This window comes from Aplidium turbinatum, chromosome 2 (assembly GCF_918807975.1).
Source record: "Aplidium turbinatum chromosome 2, kaAplTurb1.1, whole genome shotgun sequence".
Taxonomy (NCBI): Eukaryota; Metazoa; Chordata; class Ascidiacea; order Aplousobranchia; family Polyclinidae; genus Aplidium; species Aplidium turbinatum.
In genome coordinates, this window is record NC_137473.1 from 2,663,648 (window position 1) to 2,685,631 (window position 21,984).

Below are 21,984 nucleotides of genomic sequence, written 5' to 3' on the forward strand. Positions count from 1 at the left end.
TGGGTTTTCAGCAATGTTACTTCTGAAGACAAAGTAGCACATTGTCTTGGATATTCAATATGACATGCGGCTTGCTCTTTCCACCACCAAATCAGCAATTAAGACATTGTTAGAGCAAAAACAAGTTCAACCATCACATCCTATGTAATAATTAATTAATTTGTTATCATGTTTATTGGGTGTTGTATTAATATCATTTTATCATTCTAACTACCGGTTACTGTATAAACAAGTTTTTTAATTAAAATGACGTTCCTTAATTTTTTTAAAAGGTTGAAAAAAATAGGGGGGCCATTGATTTTTCAAAATTTTCAAAAGGGGCCACGGTGTAAAAAAGGTTGGGAACCCCTGGTGTAGATGTTAAATAGAAGGGGGGCCAGGACAGATCCCTGAGGGACGCGTTCTTAAGGCGTCGTAACCAGCTTGGTTTACCACTTCCGGTGGTGAGAGTAAAGCTTCTGTTGTAAACGAGCTCCATGATCATGCGGACCATGTGCCTGTCCGGAAGCAGGCGGAGGAGTTTGCAGGTGAGGCCTTGATGCCATACGGTGTCGTATGCGGCTGTGAGGTCAAGAAACACAGCACCGGCCTTCTTCTTTGCCTCAAAGCAGTCTTCGATGTCTTGAGTCGTGAAAGTGACTTGGTCTACAGTAGATCCTCCATGTCGAAAACCAGCTTGCTCCCGGGGCAAGAGTGGGTCTATAATTGGTTCGACACGAGTGTTGATAAGACGTTCGAAGATTTTAAAAGGGATGCAGAGAAGAGATATAGGTCGATAGCTCTTCGGATCCTCTTGTGGCTTATGAGGCTTAGGGATTGCGACTACTTTGGCTCGTCTCCAAATTTTTTGGATCTTAAGTTGGCATAAGCAGGAAGACAGGAAGTTGCGCAGCCAAGACTTCATGGCGGTACCAGCATGGAGTACAAGTTCGGGGCAGATGTTATCGGGACCAGGAGCTTTACGGGTCTTAGTTGATTGTAGGGCAACGGAGAACTCATCCAATGTAAATTGACCAGAAATGCTTTCCTTGTCTGGTGCTGGGATTTTCCAGAGATCATACGTATCCCTCTTTACAAGTTTGGATAACTTGCGGTCACCTATTTTGTAGGTCCCGTTTTTCACTAGTTCCGATGCGATCTTATTAGCAGTAACGGGGCATTGGCGGGAAGGGCGTGCTGAACGGCCCGTAAGGTTGTTGACAGTTCTCCATGCTATCCAGCTAGAGTGTGTGAATTCGATAGTGTTGACGATGTTTTTCCATCGCTCTAGCCTCCGTGAGTCCAGCTTTTCGAGCAGTCTTGTTGTGGCTGAGATAGAGGCAGCACCTGGTGAGGCACGAACATAAGAGCGGTATAAAGTTTCGCACTCTGAATCCCAGCACATCGTGTAGTTCTTTCGGCGGCCGCGAGGGATAGCTTGTTTAGCTGCGGATTTGATAGCACGGCAAAAGTCGTGGTATGCCTCATCCACGTTGGCGGTAGAAGGTGATGGTAGTTCCGCCGCGTTTTGATTGGTTATGAGGCTGTAGAGATTCCAATTGGCGTTTCTAAAGTTCCATCGCTTCACTGGGGCACTTGGGATGGGAGAGACAACCTTAGGAGCAGTGATGAGCGAAGGTCGGTGTTGGGAACGTGGGAACTTCTCTAGCACACGTCTGTAAGGAAGAGAGTTGTCTGTGTCCATGCTTGCAAAGGCCAGGTCAGGGTTGGTGCCCGTTCCCCAGCGTCCGGACCAGAAGCTGGCTGGATCTTTTGGATTGTGAAGGAGGGCGAGGTTGTTGTTCGCAGCCCAAGCAGCCAGACATTCTCTGTCGCTGTTGATGTACTTGTAACCCCTGTCGGTGTGCTGGCAGTTAAAGTCACCAGCATAGATACTGGTTGAGGGGAATGCTGGTATAGGTGATGTGTTTAGGTGTGAGGATGGTAGCGTGTATACATTGATGATGTTGAAATTTTCAATGCTCACACAAACCCAATCTATTTTAATTTATTCCCATTAATTTATTTCCATTCATTCTATTTATTAATATCATCGGTGTTCGGCTAAAATAGAAACACAAAATTTCAAGCCAAATCTGAATCAAAACTATTAAAATTTTGATTCAAAGGTTTATTTGATTCAAACGTACTGTACTTGGAAACCTTATTATAGACTCACAACCAATTTAATATATTCAATACCTATGAACCTTAAAGTTATTGTAATCAACCAAGACACGGAGTTGGTTGCAGTCTGAATGATATCCTTTGACGTCATCATTCTGCTGCCAAGCATTCATAGTGCAGAAAATTTGGTTTTCCTCAAACTTAGTAATATAACTATGATGGATTTGGTGTTTGGGTAATTGTCTTTTAGGAATACTGAGCCTTGAAAAAAAAAAGAATTTATTTTGTTTTTCCAAAAGAGACACATTAACCTATAAATATTATTAGCCAAATAATCTTTGAAGAAACCATTCACTCGGATAACACGGTAACTGGTGTAGAATACACAAGATTTGCGTGATGTATTCAATTTTGTATAAATTTTGCGTTTGACGATGTTCACTCAAAGATATTATTATTTATCAACCGACAAATAATCGGTTTGGTTTTAAGAAAGAAACATTCAATCTGTATATCAATCAGTTCAATGTAAATAATCTGTATAATTTGGCAAGAAGCAACTCGTTGGAAAATTCAATGTTGACTGGTGCAAGGCAAATGAACAAAAGGACGACAAACAATGACATATTTTGCCAATATCAAGCAAATTACGGGAATAAAAAGCATGTGCCGGAATCACTAGCAAACACTAAAAAACAGAGCAAAATGGAGGAGTTCATATGGGAGGCCACAGATGATCAAATATGATTAACCTGTTGAAGAAGAAGAATCACAACATTGTAAAAATTCCACAACACGTTAGTGAACTTTGTGCGACAGATTAGATGTCTCTTTCTTAAAACCAAACCGATTATTTGTCGGTTGATCAATAATATCTTTGAGTGAATTTAGTCAAACGCGAAATTTATACAAAATCGAATACATCAATCAAATGTTGTACATTCCACAACACCAGCTACCGTGTAATCTGAGTGAATGGTTTCTTCAAAATTTAGTTGGCTAATAATATTTATAATTTAATTTGTCTCTTTTGGAAAAACAAAATAAAATCTTTTTTTTTTCAAGGCTCAGTATACCTAAAGGACAATTACTCAGACTGCAAAATCCATCATTTGTACGTTGATTTATAAGTTTGTTCAAACTACCTCTTAAAACAACGTTTCATCTACATCATAAGCCTGGTAGGGCAGGAAGAATTAAGATATGAGTGACTGTTGGCGGTTGAGCCACAGAGTTGAGCGCATACGAAGCGCATGTACACTGTGCAGCTCCAGAACAACGTCAGTTTAGCGTCAATCTTGAACATGAAGCTGCGTTGGGATAAGCTGGCTACAACGTTTGCTCTCCCGTCTACATAACCAAACATCTTCATTGCAATTAGCTGTAAACTCTCAAGCAGAAATCTTCCGCGCACATGCAACACTGTAATTGTGTCTGTGGAGCAGTCATACGACGACACCGGATAAAATTAAATTCTTCAATTACCAACCAAACCATCAAGATGTTAGACATAATCCTATCTTTATTAACAAATCGGTTTAAATTGTATTTAATTTGTTCATATAAAGCATACAATATTGCTAGGCTTCCATGTGTAGGAAATCAAACAACTGCAAATCATTCAGATCAACAATGACAACTTAGCTTCCTACCGCCAAGCGCAAATATTAATAACACCGCTATAAGTACAATCTGTTTCAAATTGTTTATTCATGATTAATTTATCGTAACTAAAAGCTTCCAAATTGCTTCCTCATTGTTTGCAGGGCTTTTATGATCTCAACAATGTAGCATCGTGCGGGACAATAATAGCTCGGTAAACGATGGGCGACTTTGAAGGGCAAACTAGTTTGTGCTTTTGCTAAGTGGAAGGTTCTTCAAACTGTTGGTTCATGCATGGCCACCTGGAGTTGCGGCCTGATTTGTCACATTTTGCAGATTTTGATTACAGCTACTGCTAGTGCTTGACCGATATTTTTTGAGATGTTTTTACTTTTTGCGGTTTCCTGATGACATAAAACGTTTTTTGTTGCCTTGGGGAAGCAGTAGCAAATGAGAAAAAGTAAGTTGAAAAACGCAAAATCAGCCTGTTATTGAAAAATTAACAGTCTGACTAAAATCTTCAAATTCAAATTTTCTTTGTTTTTCAACATGTGAGGATGTTAAAACCTATTGTGTCATTTGAGGAAAAGAATAAAGAAAGCGTAAAAATCTAATTTTTAGAAAAATTTATTTAAACGTTCGCCCAAAGTTAGAAAAACTTGGAAATTTCTGCAAAATGTGACAAATCAGGCTGTATCTTTAGGTGGCCATGGTTCATGATAAGATTAATTTGTGCAACATATCAACGAACAATGTTGGTGCTGCCAGGACTAGATACAGCGACTTTCAAACTGTTTGTTTGATAACATTGGTTCTTGTAAATTGCCAGCCTGCCATCGGATGATGTTTTTGCAGAATTGGCCAAAGTAGAAACGACAATTATCACATAACATTGAAGTGCTAACAGGAAAGAAATATTGATCATCTGTGACGTCGTAGATGGGAGCTCATAATGCAATTTGTTAGAACAATGACAAGTTCCATAATGACAAAGATGCTGCTATCGTAAACATAAGCCTCACTTTCACCACGGAAACCGGGAGATTCCCCTTCCATGAACAGCTTTTCAAATTTGTTTGTGTTACGTTTTCAAGCCTTGCATGTTAACTTTATTAACTTCCTTGTTTCACTTGCCTGTGTAGGTCATCCGTCCGCAAGTGGTTACAAATCATATTTAATGCGTGCTCTTTTTGTTTATGTTGGAGCTTTTCTTTTCTTCTTTAGTTTATACAGTAGGCGACACATCGCTGCATGAGTAGGGTTGGGATTTCGGTATCAACTTTGAAATCCCGGGATCGGGATTTTCCGAGATTTTTACTCCTTAATCCCGAGATGTTTTAGGATAAGCAAAGTAGGAAAATACGCATGCAAGCTACACAAACCACATTTATTTACTGTAATACTGAGTAATACTAATGCAAAAACATGAGAGCATCGAGAGTATCATCGTTAAGACGATTTCTGATTTTGCTAACAAAATATCCAGGAGCTGAAAATGCACATTCAGCCTCAACAGATGTTGTCTTAGTACTTTTCAATGCTGCATATAAATTGTTCAGGTTTTCCGGCCTTTTTTTGCTTGCTTCATATAGCAGCATTTCTTTTTGCATTACTCGAGCGCCGACATCACAGTTTTGTGCTTCTTCACTTTCATCTTCTGCTACGAAAGCATGCAGCTCTTGAGCTAAAGCCATTTCAGTGCCATGGCTACTATCTTCTGTAATGGCATCTTCATTCTGTTCACTAGAGCCTCGATCTAATTCAACAATTGGGCTTGGGAACAATTTTTGAAGAACCTTCGTGGCCAGGGCAGCGATTTTCTGACTTTTTATTTTATGACCAGCTGATGCTGCGGTTGATCAATGTAGGAAGATTTCTTGAGGTACCCAAAAAGGTGAACCAGTTCGACATTCCAGCTTTCGTCGATTCGAAACCTATGTGGTTTGTGCCCAACTTGCTTGCGACGAACATTCACATGCAAATACAACATTCTGTTATTTGTAAAAATTAATAAAAAAGCTTCCTGAATTATCTTTAAAATTGTAAATGAGGATGTTCGTATATTTTGGTACAACAAAAAAATATTTTCTCCAAAATAAAAATTCTGTCTTTATTTTTTCCACAAAACAAGTTCGAGAACCAGAGGACTAGTGAACAATCCCACGCGAACTTTTAAATCAAAACAATTGAACAAAACCAAATTTAAAATCCTTGTATTTTAAAGCTTGTTTTTACATTGCAATTTACAACTTACTTTGTACACAACAAATTTATTTGAAGTCTTTTCGGTCTGTTTCTACTTTTGTATGTTGCTGGGGATAGTACCATATTCATGATGTGATCTGAACATTATGTTTTTCATCGTATTACGTTGGAAAGACGCAATGGACATGTTTTTGTATTGCCAAATTCTGAATCGTCATATAAACTCAGAGAGATATTCAATTTTTATTCTGCTGAAAATGTCATGAATTTCAACGAAACAAGAAAATCAAAAGTAATGTTGAATGTTGAACGATTCAAAGAACTACATCAGTGATTTACAAAAGTAAATTTTAAAAAGTTTCTAAACAATTGTTCATTGTCCAAAGCAATAGAATTCATTAATGAGCTTTATTGCGCGCTTTTATGATAAACTGTTTGCTCATTGTTTGAATAACTCTCATTAAAACCGAACAATTTATCACCAAACTCAACAATACCAGCTTAGCAAACAAGGGTGCCTCAATATCAAGCCACAAACGAGCGTGACTTGCAAATCATGAAAGTATTCAAAGCGTTTCTTCATTCTGTGCAAACCGACTAACTGCCGCCAACAATAAACCCATGACCCTCGTGAAGCTTCGCTTAATGACTTGCAAGTTAAACAAAAAACTTTCTAAACTGTTTTTTGTTCGAAGCTTTTATAAACCAGCTAACTGTCAACAACATTAAAACCATGGTCGATTGTTCTTAAAATATTTAATTTAGATTTAAAAGGTTCATCGTACAAGTTGACTAAATTTTTGCCACATTTTTAAAAATAGTAAGGTTAGGGTTAGGCTATAGCTTGCATTTTCGACAAATTTATTGTCAAAGCCAAATCCTTAATCAGTGATACTTTATAATGTATATCGCTGTGGTGTTGAAACTTCTTTCACTTTGGCATTCTGCAGAGGAATGGATTCAAGGTAGTAATGCACTTTGGTGGGCCTCTTTTCGGCTGCACCTCTCCAAACCTGCGCTTTTTTAAAGCGCTTCGAAGCAACGCATATCTAGTTGAATACAGTAGTACTGGATACAAAGACATACAATACGCAGTGTAACAAATTTTCAAATTTTTTTGTTATATTTATCTTTATTATATTTATCGTTTGTGCATGATTTCGAGGCGCTGATTTCAAAATGCAATTATTTTTTTCTATCATATGTCAACAGGCCAATTTGCTTAAAGTGCCTCTGACAGGTAAATAAATTCACTAAATTTACCTAAGATTCCAAAAAGATAACACTAACAAACTTCCCTGACAAGCAAATCGTAAAAAAATATCAACAGGCTACTAAGTTACACGCTTGCAAACTTTCGTTGACATCTGGCGAATCTGGCACTCATCCAATCGCGAAAATGAAAACGGCAACATCGCTGTGACGTCACAGTAAGCGGGAAGGATACATTCTTTCTCTGTGATGACTTGGTAAAGTATGGTACGGCTACTGCAAAACGTGAATGTGTGGGGCTCTGTTGGTCTAAAGCATGTGCAAATTAAGAATTACCGAAATGAAAAAGTGAACTTATTATTACTATCAGGTTCCGATCAAATAGGTTGAGTTTATTTTTATCAAACAGCATCTCAATTCAATTGAAATTGCAGTTTCATAGGGCTACAATTTTCATACTTTTTTATTTGTCCTAATCTGGCTATAGCCATTTGCAGTGTAACAACAGTATCTCACAAACAGTACCTTTAATTTATGGTTGAGGCAATTCCTACAAATTGCTGTTTATGTGATACTGTCAGTGACAAAGACCATGTGCTTTCTTTTCCCACTTTCCCACAAAACAAGGTACTGAAAAGAAAATGGTCAAAGTTTTCTTCAAGTGTTCGAAAGTGGGATGGGCCATACAGAACTAGTCGTATATGTTCACTTCACTGAAGATGATTTTGTTAATACCACTCAAGCAAAAATGCCTACATGCATGTGTTGGAGTGTATACTACAAGGTGATGCTCTCGGAAGCAACAATCGGATTGTGATGCCGTCATGCATTGTTTGGCGAATCCGAAACAATTTTCCAGATCCAGATGGCCGCTACACAGGATTTCAACGGCCAACTGAAGGCACATTATGAGAGAGAGAGAGAACTTTTATTTATTTTTGAATAGTGATGATGAATTTAATATGAATGATGATTCGTACGATTTCTTCATTTTTTCATTTCAAGTATATTTTAGGTTTTGTAGGAACGTATCCAATACAGTTTTATTAAACTGCAAAAAACAATAAATCTTCGAAAAAAGCAACCGCTTGTACCAACTCCAACCAAACTGTGATCCACCAATTACATCTAGGAAGCGTTTGTTTCATCCGTTGCTAACGACGTCCACTTAGAATAACGTAATACCACCAAAGTCGTCCCAGAGCAGTGTAATATGGAGTTTCGTCTGCGGTGGCGCTGCGGAGCAGTTGTTTGATTAAATTACGCCCTTACCAGTCGAGCTACGAGGTTAAGATTAAAAAGTTCGCTAAGTGTAATTCTGCGCTAGGAAATGCTTAAAAAAGTTACTATACTTGGATCCAACTTGTCAGGGGCACTTTATATGGGTTATGCGCTCAACCGACTCGTTTCACAATAAATGCACAATGACTTTGAAACTCTCTCAACATTATTTCACCACGATACTCAATAGGGTGGATCAAAAAATCCAAAAATTTTATTTTTTTAAGCTATAGTATGTCAAAAAGGTGCGAAATACCCATAATAACATACATGCAAATTTTGTTTTGGTTTTGACAATTTTTTGATCGCCCCCCGCAAGGTTTTAATTTCCCTAATATCCGGTTGGATAAACTCTCCCACAAAATTGGTCAAAAGCATAAATACTGTGTGACTCACTTATGCGCTTTATGATGTCATAATAAGCCACTTGTGTTTAAACAGATAGGCTACAATTGACCGTTTTATCACCATGCCTAAAATACTTGGTTATGTATCTCAACAATTAGCTGATGCAGTATTTGATTCTTCAAAAGAATTCTAGATATAAAAGAAGCTTTATAGTAGGCCTACAATTATTGAAATTTGCTTGCACTGCAGGTTCCACAAAGTTTAATAAAAGTTATATGCCCTTCTTACAGATTAAAAGGCAGTTCACTTAGACTAGTACGGGTAGCCTAACCTTACTGGGCGATGGCCTATAGTTTTATTATTACTTGGTGCTTCCCCTCACCAATCCATTCAGCGTACCAGTTTGACTGCACTGGTGAATGTAGCATTGATCTGGCGATGCGAAACCCTGGATGCTTGAATCACTCAGACACTCACGATGGCTGACTACAGCTAATTAATAGAACCCTTGCGATAACAATCCGTATGAGAAACTGCAAGCATTGGCTATGTTCATTATCCGTGTTTATGCTCCAATGTGGTTCGCAATAAAATCACACTCATCTTGCAAAGATGGAGCTAGACATATTCACCAAATGATAACCACATAACGATATCTTAGTCCGAAGCACAAGAAAATTATCAACCCAGTTATAGGCTACACCGCAACTCATACTTTTTTGCAACTCATGCTACTTTGCTCATCCGGAAAATATAATTTTGGCTGTGATAACTTACCATCGACCACATATTCGAGAACTAGGCCTGCGTATAGTGATGAAAGCTAGAGCTGCAAAACCCAGCGGAAAAATACGAAAATTTAAAGTTCTCGCAAAACTTAATTTTGATGTAGTGAAATACTTCGAATTGATTAACTGGACAGATCTTCCTGTCACGGAGCCTCATGTAATTAATTAAACAATGACGGATGCTGAGCTCCGGCAATTCATCATGCTAGATGTGACTTCCAATGTATTTTTTCCCAAATTTCCATGTCACACGCAGGCTGTTGAAAGGCTCGTGAAGTTGGTTACCGACGCATCTAGAGCAGTTTGTGGACCGAAATATCGAGACGGCTTCATTCGCGCCCGAATTGCTTCTCGTCAGTTAATGCCAACATTTGAGTCTAAACGTGACTTTACTCACTTCAATTTTTAACTGTTTGTTATATTGCTTGCAGTCTTTGTATGCATGAGCGCATAAATAGGAAGTGACTTTGCCAATGGGCCACGTGTCAACCCAGTCATACAAAGTTTAAGCTTGTGAGTCTATATAGTCGGCCATGTGATGGTGAATGTTAATAGGCATATACCTGTTGGAACCGCGGTTGGTCCATCCACCAAGTCACTTTAAAATTAATATGCTGAAAGAGGGTGAAGTCAAAACTCTTAATTACGCACATTTTCATTGTATTTGGTGTTATATTAGAACCTTTTGCCATGTCTGCAAAACGAGTTAAAATCGAAAAAAAATTTGCCTTTCAGTTCTTGTATGTATAAGTGACTAAATTTGTATGTCGCGGGGGGAGATCAAAAACTTGTTCAAACCTCTTCAATTTTTTACATTGTGTTTTGGTGATATATTGGCAACTTTTGCCATATCTAGCTAATTAAAATTGAGAAAAAAAAATTGTTTTGCTATTTTTGATCCACCCTAATACTCAAGTTAGTGATTTTTTTTTAGAAAACAATGAAGATCCAAATTACAAAGAGATAGTGAAGACATTGATCACAAGTTACCAGAAGATGGAATGCCGCATGTCTAAACTTGATCTGTTCTTTCATCTTAACTTCGTTCAACAAAATTTTAGGGACTTTAGCAAGAAACATAGTGAGAGATTTCACCACGATATTTAACCTATGGAAAGACGATATCAGAGCTACTAGGGCAGTGCAATTATGAGCGATTTCATGTGGTTTTGATAAGGAAAGATACTTTTGGTCAAGAAAAGCTCGTACAACAGTAGTATACATATTAAAGTTTTTAAGTCTTTAAAAAAAGTGCATTTTGTTAGTTTTAGAACTTGTGATAACAAATTGCTGTTTAATCGTGATTGTCGTGTTTAACCCTATCTTAATACGAGCTGTTTTCGTACGCGGAAAGTTCGACACGGGCTATTTTAGCCCCGTGCTAATTAATCGCTAATAACGGGAGCTATGAAAATCACAGAGCCAAAATATTTTGCAAGATAATAGCCATGTGTATTGTGCGTGTAGAAATTAAAATTTTACCCCACAAAGTTATTGAAATAAAGTGTTTGAGATGAAAAAACGATAGAAAGTCGGTTTTTATTCTAATTTCCCGAAAACAGCTTCAAAATTGACCGTTCGAACGCATATTTTTGAATTATAACATGGAGTAATGCTAAACTAAACAAAAATTTACTTTTCCTTATAAATATAAGGCATTTTTGGACGTTTTTACATTACAATAAAATTGCACTAATATTTATAATCTACCATATAATTTGTTTGCTCAAATATCAAGCAGCGAAAGGTCAACTCTGGTTTGCCGCTCTTGTCCTGACCTAATTCTCATCCTAGAGAAATAAGCACAGCTTGATATGTCCTATCGTGTCATTGCAAGTGCTAACAGCTTATAGATACTTTGCTTATGTCGATACAACGTTCAGCGGTGTTGCGATACAACCTAAGAAAATCATGCGTTTGTTTCAAATTGCATTTTTCTTGAATGAATGCTTTTTAGTTACGCAAAATTTCGCAGGAAATATCGGCCGCTTTACAGCGATTCACCATCGTCAGACGTTGAAACAGTACAAACATTTGATCTGTGAAAGTAATGCCTATCAGCGAAAATGGAAACACATAATGTCATCCAGGCACTGTTTATTGAAAATGAAGACATGCAGCTCGTCATTAAATTGAGAAAAACTGACTTATCAAAATTTTTCGAAGACAAGAAATTCCAGTCACAAAAAAATATGACTTGTGCGAAATATTGTACAAAACAGACCGTATTGCAAGTGTAGTAAATTAGCATCGTCAAGTATAATGGTAATGAAATTGAACCGCACAGCTTTATAAGTAATATTTCGATCAATTTATACATAGAACAATACCCCGCTTTTGAATAAAACGGTGACGACCAAATACTGTGATTAAAATATCTAATCTCATAATCAACGATAACATGATAAGAACAAATCTTATGATAGCCCGCTATTTCATTATGAAAACCTCTGGTAATAGCAAATTTGAGTTTTCTGTTAATCTATGGTTTCGTCCCAAAAATGTTGACATTGTATGGCGGAGTGACCCACGTAGAATAGGTACATCATCCAATCGTCTAGACATGTGTGGTTTGACTAATGACATGGCTAGCTGCCACCCCTCCACAAAACTTTCGTCTCCCTTGGCTTGTGAAAAGGACAACTCGCGGTTCAAGTAACTAATGGTCATCGCATTGACCGCGCAACGTCTAAAATGTAAGAAAATGCAGAAACAGTCCATTTTGCTGATTTCGGCTTGACGCTATAATATGCCATCTTCTGGTCGACGACATCAGTCCTACCCTTGGTAAAATCGTAGAGCTTGATTATTGCAGGTTTCTCCTTTCCGTCATCTTTGGTTACTCCAAGGATTGGCTGCATAGTTGATAAGACCAGAACATTGCGTTTACCGGTAGATTTTGGTTTGACTGCGTACGATGTAATGGTAATGTGGTTTCTCGACTCCTCCCAGTAAATTTTGGTACTGAAGGCTTCCCAATCAGTGAGAGATTTTAACTCGCTAACCCCTTTTCTATTGCTTTTCCATTTTCCAACTAAAGTTATGTTTTTGTTCCAAAGCCATTCTGCCTAATCAAGTGAAGTGTAAAAGCGATCAAAGGATATGCTTCGTCCTTGAAGCGAAGAAACTCTGTCCGAATTGTGTACCAACGTTTCCACATATTCCATAGTGGAAGTCAGATAGTGTGGTCCTGGTACACCTACTGGCTTACCCACATAAGCTATGGCGGTATAGGTGAATGACATACGCGCACTATTTATGCTTCTTAGCAACAAATCATATTTAGCAGGCTTATTTTTTGCCTGAAGCTTATTGCCTGAAGGACACACCAACGTGGATGGAAACAAAGTCTCATCCAGTGAAAGGAAGTCTTCTGGTATTAAAATCTTTTCACAATTTCCAGTAAAATATTGGAAAAGTTCTCTGATTGCTGTAAATCGGTCACTTTGCCAACGATTGGTCCTTGTGCTTTTATCATCAAAACGAATATTTGCAGACAGAAATTTGAATTGGTTCAACGACATTGTTGCACTAAATATAAGATGTCCATATAAATGGGAAAAGCAATCTTAACCCTTACGAGGTTGGGCTCCCTGGAGTCTTGCTCAGTTTGGGGGGGGGCTGTCGATTCTTCTTATGCTTTAGGAGTGATATCTCTGTTATTTTTTAAGGTACGGCTTCAAACTTTGGGATTCACTTTGTAAAATTATTCACGCTGAGCATATCCGAAAATTAAACCTATGTGAATTTTAGAACTGCTCATAGACGTTGAAATGTTGAGGTGACTTATGACTTTTGGATTATTTTGCGATTAAAGCAATTGTAGCGTGAGTTTACACATTATTTTTTGGTAGAGTAATGAAGAACATGCATTGCCATGTTGTGATTAAATTTTTTTTACATAATCTCAATTTGAATCTATATTTTTCATGCAAAATAATAACTTTTCCCACGCTCAAAATAAAGCTCGCTTCTTGACTAAAAGAACAATGCTTCATCAATTACATGCAGTAATGAGATTTCTGAACGCGTGTCACACCAATTTGGATTATGATCTTGTGACCTCGGTTCCAAGAACAGCAACTCCTACGCTTTATTAACAAATGTAGACCAGCTGAAGAAGCAGGGTGGCGTTTATCAAATACTATTATGTAATCCACGAAACGAATGGAAGATCATGCAACAAAAAAAGCGGTTTAAATGCAATGTATTGTAGTTGCAACAGCGTCTCTCAATGTAAGTTCAATGTGAACTCGGCTACATACAAGGCTAGTACTAGGAGTAAGATTACCCGATAAAGTCGATGATGCTTTACATAAACAGAAGTCAGAAAGAAATTCAAAATAAAACAGTTACGGTTCATTAATTAACAGAACGTCACAACGCTTTTCATCAAAAGGAAAATCTGTAATGCCTCGGGTCATTTTCTTGTGGATTCAATAAGCTCTCTAAGATTCATATGCCACACACTAAAATCCAAACAATATTTAGATTTATTCAAAGTAGTATTTATTATGCGTCAAATCATTGTGAACCTGGAGAAATACTTTACAAAGAATTAGCTGCCTTTTTTTTTTTGCCTAATGGGCGTTTATGCGATAAAAATGTCAGTTTGGCAGCAAAATATTGATAAGTATTTTGATTTGGTTACAGCAATGCCGGACTGCAGCAATTGGCACAAGGCTCTTGCAGCAACGTTTTTCAACTTGATTCAATGGTAAAGCAACCTGTGTTCTGTCAGGTTATGTACACACAAATTCAGAAATATTTAAGAATATGCAATGAGGCACATTGAAATTACAAGTGGCTGCACATTTACAGTTCGATAATACGAGAAATTGAATACAACGCTAATACAATCATTTCGACGTGGATTCAACATTGCAAGACGATGTAAACATGCGCGGGTTTGCAATTAGATTACTTCTCTTCTGTCCTTGTTTGTATAAAAGTCATAAAATCAGTCGTTGTATCCGTGCTAAAATTCAGCTATGCTCAAACCGCATTATATTGATATTTTCTAAATAGAAAATGGATTTATAAAATATGAATACAATACTGTTTCAGCATATAAAAATGCTGAATTTTACATCGAGTATTACGATTAGTTTTATGACCCACTTTTTATACAAAAAAGGATAGATGATTTTGATAAGCAATCTAATTGCAAAACCGCACATGTTTACAAGTATTCAACGTCTTGATATGTTGAATCAACGTAAAAATAGCTATCTGTCTAATAAAAGGAAAAAAGGAAAATCTCTCATTGAGCTCCGCGTTTTATTTAGGCTGTGGTTGAAGCCAAAGTTTATAAAACCGCAATCATTCAAATAGTTTATTCTGCGCAAAAGCAAACTTGACATACTCGTATGGAATGTGCAGGGCATAAAGGCTTTTCACAGCATTGACATTGGCCACGGTTTTTTGGTAGTTTATTTTTTGTGGCTTTGGCACCTTCTCAATAAGCAAACGCAGTAGTTGTCCACCGTGGGGACTTCGCTTTGCACGTGAATGAACCAACCCATCCTTTGGTCGATGATATCGGTGCCACCCTTTGTGAAGTCGTAAAGCTTATACAAGCCTGGCTTCTTTTTGCCGTCATCCTTGGTAATCCCCAATAGAGGTTGCATGGTCGTCAACATCAACACATTCCGCATGCCAGAATTCTTCGTTTTTACTACATTTACGCCTTTTCTGCTTTTGATAGTGTGTCGGACAAAAGGAAAGATTTGAAACCAAAATCATAATATGTTACAGAGCAGCTTCTATAGTAGGCAATAACGTTGTAGCCTATGCTTTGTTTGATTGAAAGGACATAATTGTCTGCGAAAAACTATTCTCGCTCTAGATGCATTGGCACCAAGTCTTATGTTTAATTTTACGCAATTTCAACCGCAAGCGACGGTAACTCATCGTATCAAAGTTGAAGCTTTTCTTGTATCGACGTCGCTTATAAGCCGTGGTGAGAACAAAAGGTCCACGCATACTGTCAATTTCCTTCACGCTGTGAAGCAGTTAGGATTAACGAGACATGGGCCAAATTAATTACTTTCATCCAGCTAGTGGGAAAATTTTGAACAATAGAATATGAAATATTTCAGAGGATGTGCTGAGAAATGCCTTATATCTCTCAATTTATAACCTTTATTCGCTCAAAATTTCAGCTCAATAGAGGTGAATGAAAGTTAGGAAAAGTCAAGAAATCTCATAGTCGCAGCCTCAGTGGTTTTAGAGATACAACTGTTGATGCAAAAAAGTTGAATTGACAGCCCCCCCCCAACCTTCAAACAGTTAATTCGGTGAAATGTTCGCTTGAGTAGTCCTCTAATACACCACAATCCAATGAATGCTTCTAGTTCCGTGGCATCAGTTTGCTGAAAATGTGAAGCATGACAAGATGTTCGTTGAGCCTCCGATATTCGCGATAGCTTCTCTCGTATACATGTGCTGGTGCTTGAAACAATGATGTAGATCATCTCTGCTGTAAATAAGAAATCCCATGCATTATACGACGTCGTTGCATATTGATAATCGCGCTTTACTCCTGGTAATCTGTGCACCACATTAGCAGAGTTTTGTCTTCCTCTTATTGATGGTTGCTTGGTAATCCAAACAACTTTCACTCTACTTCTTTAGTCAACAACCACCGACATTCGCTCCTCTTCCTGGTCAGGCAATGTATGGTAATTTTCCTCATCCAAGGCGCTATCTAATGATTTGACGGCATGGCTCCTACGACGTTGGGACTGCCTATGTCTAACGGTCACGATCTCATCTTCGTTACTCTTGTCAGATGTTAGCGGACCACCTTCACCATCAGATAAAGGCAAATCAACATCACTATACGAAAAATTTGCATCTCTTTCATCTTCGGTTGCTAATAAATTTGCCGTTTGCCTTGCATCATAATACACATTCGAAACCATAATTTTGAACTGTGGTATAAGGTACACACGGGCCACTTGCTGAAACAAAATGACTTCAGTTTGCAAGAAAAATAAATCCAACATAGGGTGTGAGAAGATTTTTTTCTTCAACTGTTCGTGTTTTGAGCAATTAAGAAGTTAAATTTAATAATACAATAATCGGAGGAAAGAGCAGACATTCGTTATTATTATTCAGACGGTATACTATCCCTTGCTGGCAGAGTCAGCCATTTGCATTGATTCAACGTTGGCAGATGTTGAATCGTTGTTGAGTGACTGATTTTGATAGCCGAGGTGACTCAACTACTGTATCGCATTTTTCGCTCGATTTTGCCATTGTAAAAACATAGCTTCATTCTTACTTTTGACTGACGATGAAAACAGCAGTTTTCGAAACGTTTGAATAAAATGTTTGCTAATGTGTTAGCTTTGATATTCATAGTCTGAATTTCCTCTAAATCCTACGGTTATGCTCCGAAGTTTATTACTTTACTTCTGGCCTTTTCAATATCAAATTAATTGGGCCATAAAACATATTTTTGTCATATAGCCTAATGATGTAACCTGACTTGTAATATCGCCATGGTATTAAGTGCATTTCTACATTACTCCTGTACGCAACGTTGGTCTTTAGCATACTAACATATCGTAGATGTCGTTTTATTTGGACAGTTGCTCATAGTACTCCCAGAGCTAAATATACTTCAAACGTGTTGCAGATAATCTATATCGCACCTTTAGAGGAATTCATCATTACGATTTTACATAATTCAAGAGTTTGCCGCAATAATCAGGAATGCTTTGTGTCTTATTCAAAGTATTCTTCATCTCATAAATAACAAAGTGCCATGACACATCAAATGACGTAGAATAGCTGTAAAGTTTATAAGTTTTGCGCAAAGAAATTAAAATGTGCCAGGATACTTTGTTTTCTGTCCGATATAAACTCATCTATATTTGAAGAGCCCAGATCCAAAACCGCTTAGGCGCCACTTTTACCAAAATTGAGTTTAGAGTGTCATTAGGTAGAGTATTACCATAGGTACCTACTATCCATTCCTTTTTTTCCAAAACCTTCTCTTTCTGCTTCAAATTCGACACTAAAAATTGCGTTTTCTTCCAAAACCGCTTACGCGCCATCACACTTTGTTTCCAAAACCACTTGTATCCACAATTAACCAATCATATTAAGCCATTGTATCACGTGACATATCGCTGATTGTTAAACCGTTTTCGTCATTGTTTCGTGATAAGCAGCAGTGTTACCATTTGGTAAATTTCACTTCCAAATTCGAGATTTGGCAGAATTTTACGTTGTTTGGCAGTAAAATTTTGAGTTGGCAGAATTTCGGAAAACATTTTTGGTGAGTTGACAGTCAGTCTCTGGTCAGTTTGGAAAAATTTGAAATGTGTTTGGTAGTTTGAAGCATCTACTATCTGGCAACACTGATAAGCAGTGTTGTAGGCTTGCAGCCTATTGTTGCAGTTACCAACGGTCCTTAGTAGCCTACTTGAGCTTTATAACTGTGTTTTTTTGCTTTGTTTAAAGTGGATTTGGGTTGTGGTGATGAATTAGTGGTGGTCAGCTTGGAAAAATGGTTTCAAAAATTGGTTTCTTTCATTCTGGCAATTTTTATTCTCCAGTTTATTTCCAAAACCGCTTATATCCACATTTCTAATTTTATAAAAAGGCGATTCTAAGCATTCTAATATTCCTTAGATCTGGACAAACGTCATGGCTCAATTCAGTAGGTAGTTATACATCGTCAGAAATCAAAAGCGCATTACATTTACCAAGCGAAACTGTCATAAACGTTTTTCGTGGTTTTCTCGAAATCACCGAAAGTGGATGTAAGCGGTTTTGGAAACAAGCTCTTCATTTGTCTAAATAGGTTGAATGACAGTAAATTGGCGTAATTTGACTGTTACAACCGATTACACAAATATGTGAAACGTATAATGATTTTTAGCAATGATGGGACCGCTTGAAGTACCCCTTATTCTTCATTGTAGGGACGCTATGAACTCATAACGAAAATCAATGAGCTAGAATTCATTACACCGTGGTGCTGACAAAACACGTTATGTATGTAACATGACAGGTGTTATATTATATTGTATCTACGCTCTACGAGATAAATACAAGTGAATATACTTGCAAGAATCTAAGGTACGATAAGGCGTTGTGAAATCAATAATCGAGCAATTTGGTTATGATTATGGGAATACAACATGCATCAAAAAGAATCAAATCAAAAATAATTAAATTTGGGCTTCAGCATTTTCTAAGAAACAAGCCTATTTACGACTTCGGCAATGTCGTCGAACAAGGGTAGAGCACATAAAAAGAAAAAATCGTAATGTTTGATTTGTAGTTTGTGCGATAGGCTACAATCAAAGTATGCAACATATTGTTACAATAATGATCAAGCATTTTACGTTGATTCAACGTAGAAATGAATCGACGAAACATCAGGGACAGACTTTCTGTAACGGAATTAAACTTGTTTTTTCTATCTGGAAAGCAGCGAAATGTGGAAAGCAGTCGCAATTCTAAGGGTATTGTTCGAACACACACAAGATTGTAATTGAAACCCCACAATCCTATTTTACGCTTTTGCGGCGAAGCAACGCCTCGGGGTAGGATTAGAACGAATGTCTTAAAACGATATATTGGATAATTGGATCACACAGCAGGAGAAAAACTTCCCACGACAATTAACTGCTGTAATGTAGGCAGTTTCATGAAAATGTCTAGCCACCTGGGACAAAATGCTTATTGTGAAGGGCAGGAAGGTAGAAAAAAAACCAGGGTAGGTTTAAAAAATTCGCAAAGAATAAAAACTAAAAGTCAAGAAATTTCACATTTCTAGCATATTTCCTTCTGTGAAATATTTCACTACTAGAGTGGGGCGTCCTCATTTGACCCCGTGTCGTATTAAGATAGGGTTAAACAGAGCTAATAGAAGATCACTAAAAGTTAAATCCATTATTTAAGCAACATAGGAGCGTAGACATAACAAACAATACCGATTTTCATTAATTGCAAAAAGTGTGATTACATCATAAAGCATCAGTGATACAAAACACTAACATGACTTTCAAACTCAGCGCCCCCACAAACCTTAAGGAACATAAAAAAATGACCTAAACAAAAGTAATGTTTCGTAGTGTAATTGGTATCTTCATGACAAAAATATTGTTACGTAGTGTCATTGTTATAATCATGATCCTGATCAAGTAATCAAATTTAACCAAAAAGTCATTATTTTTTATAAGCTCCTAGAATAACTTCAAATACAACAAATTGACATAGGCTACGGAGTATAATTTACGTGCACAACAAACAAGGAAGCTAATTAAAAGACATAAGAAGTTTCTACAAAACGCTTTATCAGGGGCGTCCAAACTTGTCTCCAGGCGGCCCCAGATTTGATTTGCACTGAGAAAGACGCATTATAAGTAGGCTGCTATTGCGTCATTTTAATGTTATTGTTATACATCAAAGTAATATGCCGATTAAAGTGTTTTATACATACCACTAGATACAGGTTAGGCTATATACTATAATTCAAGGGTTCTTACCCTTTTCCCATTAAGTACCCCCTGAGTAGTAAAACAGTCAACCCGAACCCCAATAAGCTTACACCAAATTAATGGTCCTTTGTCTGAACACTAGAAGCCCTGACAGATCATTTTTGACCGGTTTTGAGTTTTGGCACTTCATATTTTTGGTGTTCTTGCGATTTGCTTGATCTTTGTATTTGTCCTTCTAGAAAACACGACAAAATTATTGCCTGATTGTTTCATATCAATGTTTGAACTATAATAAAGAAAAAACGGTAAAAAAAACGCGTTTCATACAACCGGTCAAAAATGACCGCAATCGTCCTTATAGGTAGGCAAATATTTCAGGACTTCTAGTGTTAAGACTTCGTTATTAAGTGGTTAGAATATTGACTAACAATTAGCATTTAACAAATTTTAATGGCATTGCAAATGATATTAATAAAAACATTTCTTCAAGCATTTTATCCTCAACTTTAGTGCGAAGGCTGTGCCTGCTTGTGTCAAATAACTTTCTCAATTCTAGGAGTGGTGTTAGAGAGGCACAAGCGTAAGCCATGCTCCGCATTAAGCCGTGATTGAAGTTTGCTCTTTTATGTATAACAGCGTTAAAAATCAATTTTAAGCAACACACATTATTTTCTAGTATAGAATGTTAAACAATAGGGTGGCTCGTTTTTGAACTTTTTTTTTTAATTTTCTCCTGGTAGTGGGGAAATGATACAGTCGTCGTTGTCGTCTGAGCTTCTGGGGCCGAGGGTCTATCCTTTTACCACCCCAGATTCACGATGTTCCCGGACTACACTGGAAGGCTGCTAGAGAGCAGCCAGTCTTTAGTTTCATCATCCATGACGCGCAGACCTTCCACTCCGTTAGGTGGTTTGAAGATGGTACAGTCATTGATGATGTGGTCTGCGGTCTGTTCCTCGGCACCACATTCACAGGAGGAGGAAGAAGCCATTCCCCATTGGTGCATGGTTGAGCGGAAAAGCCCGACGCCCTTACGGAGACGGTTGAGGCGCACCCATGCCTGTCTCTGTAGTGTCAGGCCGATGGGGCGTGTGTCGGCGTCGGGGATGAATGAATGGAGTCTGGTGGTGCTTGACTTCCATTCAGAATTCCATTTATGGTCCGCCCAAGTAGCCGCAGAGATGTCTTGCTCATCAGCTTCGTTGATCAGAAGCCGAGCGGCTGGCACAAATGGGTGTCTTGATTTCAGTCGGCGGGGGTGCCCGTATGGGAAGGCAGAGATCTTGTGGTGGAGAAGATGGTTAGGCTCCAGTGCCCGTCGACCGAGGGACAGAGTGGTTTCTTCGCGACGAAGCTCAGCAGGTTGGATGCCAGCTAGAATGGGGAGATTGTCCAATGGTGTGGGACGCAGGCATCCGGTCACTGTGCGCAGGGCGCTGTTTATGGCAGTGTCGATGTTGTGGCAGTGAGCACTGCGGCACCAGACAGGTGCACAGTACTCTGCTGAAGAGTAGACAAGGGCTAAGGCTGCTATACGCAAAGTGTCAGCCCTCGCCCCCCCAGCTAGAGCCTGCCAGGCGCTTCAGTAATGCAGCGCGGGATGTCAGTTTCTTGCGCAGTGACACCAAATGATACCAATGAGTGAGAAAACAATCATGACAAAATTTGAGATTTGTAACAAATTGTCTTCAGCCTCCTCATGGGGCCCAAAAATCGAAAAATGGGGTCAAAAACGAAATTTTTTCAAAAATATTTTTAATTTGGGTAGATACAATATGTTTAGATATATCTAATTAACCTAAAAAAAATTGAAGTCATTCGAACTATTCCTTCAGCTTCTGAAAATTTCCATTTTGCTGAAAGTTTTGCATTTTTGTTTGGGTTACATAACTACAAACTTCGTCAGTGACGTAAATTCAAATAAAAGACGTCACTTTCTCCTACCAAATTAACCCAATTTCATTAAAAAATGACGCAAC

At 38.0% G+C, this 21,984-nt stretch overlaps 1 protein-coding gene across 1 annotated transcript in view; it reads right to left on the reverse strand.

Moving 5' to 3' along the window:
* The window catches only part of LOC145765622 (uncharacterized), a 49,208-nt gene extending 46,929 nt beyond the window's left edge, over window positions 1-2,279 (reverse strand). The window contains exons 1-2 of the mRNA XM_082577457.1: window positions 2,182-2,279; window positions 913-1,874 (exon numbers count right to left, since the gene is read on the reverse strand). Coding sequence (XP_082433583.1) covers window positions 913-1,874; window positions 2,182-2,279 — 1,060 coding nt within the window. The remainder of the gene's footprint in view (window positions 1-912; window positions 1,875-2,181) is intronic.
* Window positions 2,280-21,984: the final 19,705 nt, after the last annotated feature.